Raw genomic sequence first — 12,726 nt, forward strand, 5'->3', positions numbered from 1 at the left:
GTCCTACAAAAGAGATGAAGGTTATAATTGTTCGACGTGTTCATTATTAATATGCGTCATGATTTTTAGAAAGAACCGTGCAATTGCAAACCTTTACTAATATACATATAATATATTTACAGTTAATATACTTAATTCTTAAAATTCACTCCCAAATTTAAATAAAACATATACCCTCCTGGTATCGAGTTAAATATTTCCGTATTCATATCTATGATACGGAATTATATAGTACGAATTACCTTAAATCTCAATTTACATAAGAGCCATTTTGTATCGGATCTTATGAATTATTCAGGTAGAATTTGCTTCTATATACGTTTTACATAATACTTATCCGTACGGATTAACGGTCAAGGTTAATTCAAAAACCGATTTTTTCTTAATGATCTACTAAAATAATAATTAAATTAGGTTAAAATATTATCTGTGTTATGTCCGTCCGTTGCTTGATTTGTATTAATATAATATTTCTCTTGTTTCAGATAAGGTGTTTAGAAATACATAAAATATAATGTGAAAAGTGTTGTGTGAAAAATTTTAAGAAAAAAATGCAATCATCAGTGAATAACAATGACACTCCGTCGGTGTGACAGTCTCCCCGCGAAATTGAGGGAGGCGCCGATCGCTAACCCCGAAGTAACCCAACCTTTGAGGAATAAAATACCCGATTCTAACACTGACCCAAATTTAAAAGAAAATATCGCCCGAGAAGAAGTTATCGCCACTTGGAAATCCCTTCACACCGACGTCAAGAATATAAAAAATGGTTTTCCTACAAAGAATGACCTTTCGGACCATGGCACGGATAAAAGAATATCCATTACCCACAAATTTAGTCCGGTACCTAAGCGCTATAACAGAGAACGGAAAAAAATCACTTACGATAACAGACATATCGCGGTCGGTGCACAGGAGGCTGATCGCACCTCGTCATGTCCTCTGGACGTGGCTCAGAGATATCCGACAGATAGGAAGGCTAATTCGGTGCGACGAAAGACGTTACTCGATCGCCTTCTATCCTGGAAAACTGCAGATTGCGATTGCAATGTTAAATATTCATCGAAGTTTCGCCCTGTACCGAAAACACAACCAAATGATATGCTATGCACTTGTGGTGTTATTCAACCAATTGTCACGAACAATTTGAATAAATATGCAGAGCGTGGACGCTCCAAAAGTGTAGGATATGAGGCTGCACGTGAAGTGACTCAATTCCGCCGGTTAGTGCCTTGTTGAATGTAGGTTAAATGAACCATCAGTTGCAGTTCATTGAAATATTTAGGTGGATAAAGTGTATTTTTTATTAAACGTGTTATATAATAGGTGCGCAAGCGCAGGTGCAACGGTGGGTGCTGAGACGGCAGCAGCACTACGCGCCCGCGCTGCTCTTACATTAGCGAGACGTTACTACCCGGAGGGAGGTTGGGGATGGACCATTACCATCGTTGGCACAATTGTTCAAATTTTATCGCATGGTTTACAACTTGGCGGCGGCACTGGTGCGATAGCATGTACAGCGGCTGTTAAATATCGCGTTCCACCGCTTTATACGTACGGTGAGTATTTAAATTATTTGTTACGTAATTTTACTTCTTGTCTTGTATACCAATTTAGATAAGAAGAAATACATAGTAAACACGGTACTATGTTTCATGCTTTAGTTGATATATGATTAAATAATTATTCAATCATTGTTAAGAATATAAAATCAACGTAATAATATAAAATCAAAATAATAAAAATACAAAACAATTAAGTATTAAGCAATTTGCTCAAATTTTGATTTGAATTTATATACACTGAACTATTTTGCAAACAATATTTCCGTTAAATTTAAATTATCTAAAACAAATCAAAATACGTCACTATAGAAAAAGAAAATACAAACAGTACATGCACGAATTCCGATATAAAATTAAACTGCATTTATTTATCAAGATATGTCTCCGAAAAGGATTTTAAATCCTATCACTATCACATAAGGCACATTATTAAACATTTCACCATTACGAAATGAAATAGAGCAGGCTGGGATAGTATTTATACTAATTGAGCAAAATGAGTCGGAAACTAAGAGATGTCCCTCTGCAGTTCCACGTACTCATTTAATCTGCACTCAAATTTGAATTATTCCATTTGCTTGATTGCATGTGAATATTCTGAAAATGGAAGGTGAAAATACGTTTACCAATTTTTGTTATGCGTTTTACGTAATTGGGCTGACTGTTTGTTCTCGTAGACTCCGAAACTTTTTAACAGATTAAAAAAAATAATTGTATTTAAAAAAAGAACTGTTCGTTCAAACAGTTGAAATGTAAATTTAGTTTATACAATAATGGATTTCCATTACCTTTGTGTTTTCCTGGAAGTACAAATATTTAGGTCAATTTTATAATATTAGACGTTTAATATAACAAAGTGGTTCAGGTGCATCAAGCTAGGAGCTATTGTAGAAGTGTTTTTGTTTGACTGATTTTATCGTAAAAGGTGATTGTTTAACAGACTATTCCATATCCAAGTTATGTTATTCATTATTGCCAGATGTAACTTTAATTAAAATATAAGATTATTGGCACTTATTGATATAAAATATCGACTATCGAAATTCTCTGTATTTTGTCAGTCGTTTTTAAGCATTGTGTTAATTATTGCAATGGTAACATTAAATTTAACTATGCAGGTTTTTTTCGAAATATATCGTAAAAATAATTATCTAATTAAGAGCCGAGATGGCCCAGTGGTTAGAACGCGTGCGTCTTAACCGATGATTTCGGGTTCAAATCCAGACAGGCACCACTGAAATTTCATGTGCTTAATTTGTGTTTATAATTCATCTCGTGCTCGGCGGTGAAGGAAAACATCGTGAGGAAACCTGCATGTGTCTAATTTCAACGAAATTCTGCCACATGTGTATTCCGCCAACCCGCATTGGAGCAGCGTGGAATATACTCCAAACCTTCTCCTCAAAAGGGAGAGGAGGCCTTTATCCCAGCAGTGGAACATTTACGGGCTGCTAATGATGATGAAAATGAATTGTTTTTAGAATCAACGGTGTAGTAACTAATAGTAATTAAATACACCGATTTTGTGCATAAAGTTCCACGTTGGAAGTAATAAAACCTGCAAATATTTATTTGATTGTTCAAAGTGTGGGTATAGGTATTTGGGATTGTTTCATTTATTTATTTTTTCATATTTGAGTTGATGTAAATGATTTTCCTTATTTATTATTTTTCATTTTCCATTTTTTAATTTATTACACGATTTTCCTATATTGATTCACTTATCTATAAAACCTTTGCATATTCTATTTTTTATATAATTGCAGCTAATACATAAAAAATATCCTGATTTAATAAACCAGATGCATATACATTATTAAAATGTATGTAATAAGTTATAATATAATTATTTATTGACATAAGAACTATTAACATTAAGCCCTTAAATATATACAAATATGAATTAAAAATAGTTACTGTATAAATCTTGATCAAGGTGGCAATAGTGCAAGCGGCATTTCCCCGTTGAATCGCAATTCCGATCCACTGGGCAAAAAACGAACCAGCCCTCCATGTCACCAGTAGAGACAATAAGGCGAGGTGTTATATTTTTAATGAAGCTTTTTGCACTACTACTCCAAGGGCCAAGTGTTTCGACAGCAAAAAGGACAAAAATATAATTTGACATAAGACACGAATATTTGGATCGTTTTTTTTTGGTTGAAGTTTTTCCGCAGCGGCACCAGCTCTTAACATTGTTTCTCGGATATGAGACGAGTTCCCACCCAAGGGCCCGTCCTCGTTTCCAGGGAACCAATATCAGTCCATCAGGTGTCTTACCATTATCACGACGAATTCCAAGAGGCTCAGTAAGAGCAGGAACGTCGACGGTGATTAGTTATAAACAAGATAATTATGTAAAATTAGACAGTTAATTAATTTTATTAATTTTACGCAATCCGCAACAGTTCTTTCTAAGATATTCAAAAAGTGAATAACTTGGTTGGATAGGTTACAGTTTTCTTTTTGATTCGAATTTTAAATTTTATTTCTATTTAATAAATCAAATAAATGAATTTAAGGATTTGCACATCTCGTTACCAGCATGTGTTAACTTACGATTTTATGTATGTGAGGTTCTAACATTGGAATGGAATTTCGAACCGATTCCAGCTGAAATTTTGCACATTCTTTTGTTGATTGGTGATGCGATAAAAAAGTTTTCTAAAAATATATATATTTGCCTAGTTAACGTAAATGCTTTGTTTTTTTAAAAGGTTTTTCTTTTATGATTCCAGTTGGAAGTATTACGTATACAGTCGATATTGCAATCGACGTCGGATACAAGTTCCTTTCGCTAGAGATTTAAACTTGCATATATTATACTACAAAATGAGTTGTAAATATTCGGAGTTTGCGATGTGATGTCTTTCCGTCGCTTCCGTTTCATAATAGAGGAATATATAGTCTTTTCGAAATATCTCGAGCGATCCTCGATAAATGATGACTTTAAATAATAATCATTCATATATTTGTTTTTCGACGAAACGAAATGAAAATACGATTTGTTGGTGTCATTGACCTCAACGTGTTTTACAAACGTGGACTAAAATGTATTGTAAGTAAGCCCCTTCGATGAAGTGCAATATTGCACGGATTTCCAATAAATGAAAATGTACAAAGCCGTTGGATAGCTGCATACAAATCCCAGAATTAGCGTATGGACTTAGGTTGAGAGAAAAATATGAATGTTGAAAGAGGAATTTTAAGCCGTTTTTGCGACAAATTTGATGCAGTTTTTGAGTAATAACTGAAAAAACATCATTGGCTAACATCAAGTTTTGAGTTCATCTGAATTATTTACGTACAAACTTACGTTCTGATTTTTATTGTTCATATTTTTTTCTTTAAATATCTTTAACCGTCCTTAATAAAAAATGAAATTAGAACATTTTTTGTTAAGTTATTTTGCAAAGCACGCCCGCTGCGCTATAAAAAAAATTGACCATAATTTCGAACGAGGTTTGGGTAAAATATGTATCAAAGACATTACTTACAAAATTGAATTTGTTTATTAAAATTTCTTTGTTCGCCGTGTGTCATTACTTCTCAGAACTTATATAATAGTTAAAAAAAAATTTATATATTATATAACTTTCGGCAAAATTGGAAACCTCTATTGAATATTCAATATTCCACATAAAGAACTACGAATTAAAATGAAACAAGAGATAAATACTCGCCTGTCAATCGATTTTGTAACAGCTTGACAAGCTAAATTTTTTACTTATATAAATTCAAACCAAAAATCACAAATAGGTAAGAATAATTTCAAATTTAGAATCATGAAATAAAATAAGTTAATTTTATTTTCGAACACTTTTAATATACTTTATATAAAAAATAAGCTTAGCAGATATTAATAAGGTCTTAACAAATAAGGCATAAAGAATACGAGAAAATAATGTATAATTTTTAAAAGAAATTTGAAACACATTTCACATGTTATACCGGAAGTATCACGTGTTATCTTGCTTTATTTACTGTTTGTACATATAAATGCGAAGGTACGCTCGGGCCAAAATCGCATTTTATCGAAGTCATAAAACATCAGGAATGGGGAAACCATTGACAAACAACCTTACATATCTCATGTTAGTGCAATGTAAATTATTTTGAACTAGTTTCAGCCTTTGTTTCCATGTGACCTTTATGTGATGTAATAATTTATCTGTTGCAGATGTTAAATTAACCGATTGATTTCAAATCGAACCAATATTCAAGTCAGGTTCGACAAGCACATTTGAATCATCGTTTTACAGGATTATATTAAACATAAAGCTACAGCCGAGATGGCCCAGTGGTTAGAACACGTGCATCTTAACCGATGATTTTGGGTTCAAACCCAGGCAGGCACCACTGCATTTTCATGTCCCTAATTTGTGTATATAATTCATTTCGTGCTCGGCGGTGAAGGAAAACATTGTGAGGAAACCTGCATGTGTCTAATTTCAACGAAATTCTGCCACATGTGTATTCCACCAACCCGCATTGGAGCAGCGTGGTGGAATATGCTCCAAGCCTTCTCCTCAAAGGGAGAGGAGGCCTTAGCCCAGCAGTGGGAAATTTACAGGCTGCTAATGTAAAGCTACACGGTTCAGAATGTAGATTCTACTGAAAAGAACCAACCAACCCAATTTGTAATACAAAATCAGTTAAATATAATTAAATTTATTTAATACATCTTTAAAGTCAACAAGTATCAGCTGCATCCTTTTGTTATCATATATATTATCTAGTATGTAATAATTATTATGCCAATAATTGTTACATAAAATAGTTTATTTCTGAACGATAACACAAGAGTAATTTGTACATGGGATATTACAATCAAGCAAGCGATTACGCAAACATATTCGCACTCCTTATTATATAAACAGCTTGTCACCCATATTGTCTCTGCAGGCGGAAATTTAAGAGACAAACAGATAAGACCAAAGTACTCTCAGAGGTATGGGACTGAAAGATTATCAACTTCTTAATTCGAGGCTATTACTGAGAAATACATTCAAGGAAAACTCAATAACTTTTGTTGGTTTGGCTTGGTATTTGAACCAAGGACTTTGAAATCTGAAGACTCGTATTACTTAGACTGTAAGCACTTTATTAGCACTTTCTATTTCTGTCAATCTAGCAATGTTTTAGTGGACCAATATTATGGCATAGTGGGCCAATATTGGCCAATATTATCCAAGTATTACCCGGATGTTTGCCAGGGATTGTCAGTGAATTGTGAGTGCGAGGGTAGATTAATACAAGGATTGTTGCATATGTTGGTTGAAAATATACCACAAACATTGTACTAATTATTGTACTCATCAACGTCCGCTGTCGAATATCCCTCCAATCCATTTGCGTAATATTTTGCATTCGTTGATTGTCTCATAAATATATTGTACAATTAATATATATTTTTCTGTTCACCCTATCAAGCGTCAGAAAGAAGTTACAACAATAACATTTATAAAAAAGTAAAAAAACTTACAAAAAGTCGTCAACTTCGTAAGTGAATTATTCTAATCCTGTGTTACTGGTTCTCCCCTTAAAGGCTCGCTGAGGTCAGATGTTAATCGCGCCGCTAAAAAACCTGTATATAACCTGTCAGATCTGAATTTGAATTATACGCAGACCCTGGCATATAATACCGGTAAAATGTTAGGAAGAAAATTTCGTCTTTGCCTCTTCGGGGAAGGAGTTATAAACTTTGCAACCTTCAAATAATCAATAAAAATAAATAAAACAAGGATGTTGTATATCTAGAGACGTTAACGATTTAAGAACTTATAGTGATGGCAAATATATTCAGTTTATAAAAGTTAAGCTGTGTTTACATCATTTACTCAATATATAAAAAAAAAATATGAAAAAAAAAAATATGACCTTGAAATCTTACCTTTATAACGCTTAAAGATATTTTAGGCAAATCAACTAGTTAGTAGTGATATTTTGAGAACAAATTAATTATTTGAGAAGAATGTATATTTAATAGGTTTTTAATTTAAAGGCTTCAGTCGATAAAAAACTTGGAGTTGGGATTCGTTGATTATCACGCAGGATAAACATTAATTGTATTGTATTTAGTTAACATACCTACGTAATTTAACAGTCGAAAAAGAACTACAAAGTTTCTTGCCGGTTCCCCTCGTTCGAATCTACATTCAAGTAGTAAAACTAAATTTTGATATAATTTTTTAATTTGATTTGAAAGCCGTACTTTGTCAAAAAAATTAAACCAAACCATAAAAAATATACGCATAAATTATGAACCAGTCCTCCATTTTAAATAAAGGATTATACGAAATTGAAAATTTTAAAAGAATTTTCAACGCCTTGTACATTAATGCCATTAAGCATTTGAATTATTATAGACGAATATTTTAAACCTTTACGTAACGCATTTCGTATCGTGGAAAAAGCCTAAATATATTATTCTTTAACATTCCATTGTCAGTCTTAAAATAAAATGTATTGTTTTGAAAACTAATATTTCTAATAAATTTAAAATCTAATATTTGAGGAAATTTTGTTATAAAAGTTTTCAAAATATTAGGCTTTCTCTATGTTTTTTTTCGATCATTCCTTTAAATTCAAATTTCATTATTTAATATTTATGCATCACACTAATCGACAATCAAGTAAATAAACTAATAGTTCGGAATTGAGAGTCATTAAAAAGAGAGACTTTAGGGAGATTCCATAAAAGAAACTCTGTTGTTTTTTACTATTATAATTATTTACAATTTCGTATTTGAGACAAAAATAGCCTGGAGGTAATCGTTTCATTCCGACAGAATCATTACCAGAATATTCTGACTAACTAGTGCAATACGCGCTAAAAGGAATAAATAATCTTAAGAATTAGTAATAACCAAGTAATCTAGACACGCGGAAGCGTGTCAGCCAAGTTCTAGTATAGCAGAACTGGCGTGCAGCACCGTGTGTAATATTACACGAACCATTTGGAGCCACTTTTGACCTCCTCATAACTCAAAAACTATTTGACATAAATGTGTCAAATTTGGCTCATATATTAAGACTCGCGAGATACATATGTGTTCCAAATTTCATAAACGCATCTCAAATGGTTATTTAGATATTAACGTCTAAAAATCGTCATTTTTATCACTGACTGACCTATAGATCAAAATTATAACCTACTTCCAGGTGACCTAGAAAGTTGAAATTTGGCATGCAGGTAGATAATTACGCCAATATAAAGGAAAAAATCTGAAACTGGTAATTTTTTATCATATTATTATAATTTTTCTTTTTATTGGATCTATTAGGAACACTTATATATTTAGTTCCTGTAATAACTGTAATAAAAAAAATTATGTAAGAACCAGCAATCAAAACTTATGACAGCCGGTCTTAATGTGGATTTTAAGGTCTTCACGTGAATATATAACAAGTTGAATACCACCCTTAAGTTTTTTAAATCCAAATATTTCCGTTTTATTACTTATGAGTATAGCCGACTTTCGTATTTATTACGTTATTAACTAGCATTTAGTGCACATCAATGGCGCAAAATCATTATACTTAAAAAAAATAAAATAATAATAGGCATTTCGGTACACAGCCGGAGCAGCGGGATAGGAGCGTTGCGATTAAACCTTAACGCGGACGTGTCTGAGCGAGTGGCAACCGCGCTCATAAGAATTATTTCAATCCCTTCCGATGGAAGCTGCCTAGTCTATTCGACTGCATATTTTTGTTTGAGTATACTAGTATACAACAATAAAATAAGTTTCGTGAGACTGTAGTAGAGTATGTATATCGTAACTGGAATGATTTAAGTTTGTACTCTAGCGCTACAAACGGGGATCCTTATTGCTTGGAAGAACAGTATCGAGCAAGCATGCTGATGTCAGTAAAGGACTGGTGAATGGATTCAATGGAAAAATAGAGAAGATACATTGGGGACGTCGATAACAGCAATAGCGCACGTAAAATAACAGTTTAATTTAAACATACTTTAATTTGCGAACTAGAAGTCAAAACCAAGTTACAGATATTAAGTATTGTACATATATGTTCAAAGGAAACAATTCTCTATTTGCTTAGCATATTCTACTACTATAAACAAATCATAAGGCCTTCGCCTTGACGGTGCTCTTTTCGACATAGGCTCCTCTATATTAAGTAAAGAGCAGGCTTACGTTGGCCTCTCTAGAGTTAAAAACTTAGATGGAGTACATCTTATCAATTTAGGTCCAAGTCAAATCAAGACACAAGAGAGCTCTATTGTAGAGTACAACCGTTTGCGCACGTTATACCACCCCTACTTGGGCAAATTAAGTATAAACAGAAAACGCGTAAAAAAATTCCGGTCACCGAGTGGGCAATTCACTCGAACATTTCAGAGGTACCTACAAGAACAATAAGAACGTATCAAAAAAAAGACAATTATACCCCGTAAACATAGGAAAATAGAATAGTTTAACAAAAACCATTTGGTATTAATTTTGTTATTAATAAGTACCTACTAATAATTTATACAAAAAGTAGTGATATCCCATCAAAAACATAAATGTAAAAATGAGAGCCAAGTTAAATATTATGATATATACCTTGGTTGTTGTCTTCAACGACAAAAGAAGTGAGATCTAAATTTGTGCCAAGTTAAAAAGTCCTTTCTGAAATTTATTTATAACTACATAAAATATCATTTCTTCTTATAACTTGGGGTAATATATTGTTGCCTAAGGTCTGACTTGGCTAGTTCTTATATGTTTATAAACACAAATTGTAGTTTGTGTTTAGAATAACAAATTATAACTCAGAACATCTAAGAAGAATGGAGGACAGGTCAGTATTGCTTAGTTAGTATACGTACATTAAGAGCTGCGATGGTCCAGTCTCTAGAAAATATGAATCTTAACCAGATATTGCGAGTTCATATCCAGACAAGTACCATTGAATATTTGCGTGCCTAATTTGTGTTAATAATTCATTTGTAACAGGCTTAGAACTTACGAAGGCTATAATATAATTCGTATATGAGAACTAGCCAAGTCAGACCTTAGGCAACAATATATTATCCCAAGTTATAAGAAGAAATGATATTTTATGTAGTTATAAATAAATTTCAGAAAGGACTTTTTAACTTGGCACAAATTTAGATCTCACTTCTTTTGTCGTTGAAGACAACAACCAAGGTATATATCATAATATTTAACTTGGCTCTCATTTTTACATTTATGTTTTTGATGGGATAACTAGTACAGATTATAGCAGTTTATTCAATTGACATATTGCTTATATCAAAATATATTTATTTATTTAGGGCACCAACAAATTACAGTAATAAATCAGATATATCTAAACCTAATTATTAAATGCTAACTCTACTAACAAATTCAGCTTCAATAAAAATTGGAAAGAAAAAAACTGACAAAAGACAAGCTGACATCATTACATAGTATAAAACAAAGTCGATTACCGCTGTCTGTCTCTGTGTATGCTTAGATCTTTAAAATTACACAACGGATTTAGATGCGGTTCTGTTTAGTAGGAAGTAGTAGGAAGGTCTGTATGTATAATACATGCACAAAATAATAGAGGTTTCTAAAGTGATGTCGTAAATAAACACGCTGACATTGCAAACGCTGGTTGAACCCTACGAGATAGATCTAAATAATGTTCTACAGTATTGTAAACCTTAAAATAGTCTTCAAAAAAGTCCGTGATGGTATAATTATGTCTATCTCTTAGGAATAGCCCACGACAACCATTTCTTATCCTTTACTTTTTACAAGAAATTATAGCTTATTTTCGAAGCGATTTCAAGCAATATAGAATTAATCCTCATCCAATTAAGTACCTTAAATACATTGTGCATTTAATATATATCAATAAGACCCTTTACAAAATGGAATTTAATAAATATTATGAAGATAGTACAGGTTTAAAATGCATGGACGCAGCGGTTTGTATTGTTTAGTGACAAGCTGTAAACGTTGTATATCAAAATATTCTGTAGTATATTTGGTATCAGCATTGCACCCGGACGAAGCCGAGGCTGGTCGCTAGTATTAAAATAAACGATAATCTTTAGAAATACCACTCTAAAGGCGTCCTAAGATCCATATTATCTAAATTTTCACCAGATACCATTTAAATTGTTCAAAAATAAACTAATCATTAAACATAAACCCAAACTCTAAGTGGATTTGGAATTGGATTTTACAATCAAAATTATAAGTTATTTTATGAATTTAATATATTATATCAGTCTCCCTTCAAATCTGCCATTAATATTTATGTAATAATCTTAATAATTATTGTAGTGTACACAGATCTATAATAATATATTTATTAGCATTAGATTTATATTTTATATAAATATATATTATCTGTGTATTTATGCATCTGTCATCTCGACTGACACACATCGCAAAAGCGCGGGAATGAGGATATATAAAATTTAATTGGTAGATCGACTTTACATGTGAACATTACAATTATTGTTATTTAATAATGTTTTAAAGGATTGCTTATGATGCTGATAATTATTAATACTTTCAAAATATTAAATAAATCAAATCAAAAATCGAATTAATTTTAATTTAGCTTCACATCGCTTTGACATTTTTAAAACTTTACCTTTCGGTGTTGCCCACATCGCCCGTTGGTGAAAAAAAAAAACCTAAAACCCTCTTCAAAAAAACTTTGAGACATTTTTTATTTGTCGCTGGTAATTTTTATTGTAATCTTGCTTCTGCCGATCTTTATATGGATGCTGAATATCATTTCTATTAATATAACGTTCTCTGTTATTACTCATATCTTTTATAATTTTTGGTTTGGAACTTTGTGGTGTCAACCCGTCGTCCTGTTTATTGATGTCATCGAGATTTCGCAAAAAATCAGTTAATTCGATAACTGTATCTCCTTTTGACATTGCCCACATTTGTTGTATATGTCTCGGATAATGCCTAATCATGTCTGAAACTAGTTGTTGTTCTGGTATGGTGAAAGATAGCATTCGAACTTGGCTAGTTAGGCTTAAAAAGTGACCGAGCATGGTGGGGTGTTGTACTTTATTCCATTTTGCACATACAATATCTCTTCTTATTTTATTTTGTTCTGACTCTCCCCAGTAAGTATGAAGAAAGTCAGTTTTAAAGTCTTCTAGAGACTTCCATTGAGGAGAGTA

General features: G+C 32.3%; 1 protein-coding gene across 1 annotated transcript; it reads left to right on the forward strand.

The window, feature by feature from the left end:
- Positions 1-573: 573 nt before the first annotated feature.
- LOC125067050 lies at positions 574-1,985 on the forward strand. The gene is made up of 3 exons (XM_047675428.1): positions 574-1,223; positions 1,327-1,559; positions 1,942-1,985. The coding sequence occupies exons 1-3, from the start codon at positions 574-576 to the stop codon at positions 1,983-1,985; spliced, it is 927 nt and encodes a 308-aa protein (XP_047531384.1).
- The last annotated feature ends 10,741 nt before the right edge of the window (positions 1,986-12,726 follow it).

This window comes from Vanessa atalanta, chromosome 10 (genome assembly GCF_905147765.1).
Source record: "Vanessa atalanta chromosome 10, ilVanAtal1.2, whole genome shotgun sequence".
Lineage (NCBI taxonomy): Eukaryota > Metazoa > Arthropoda > Insecta > Lepidoptera > Nymphalidae > Vanessa > Vanessa atalanta.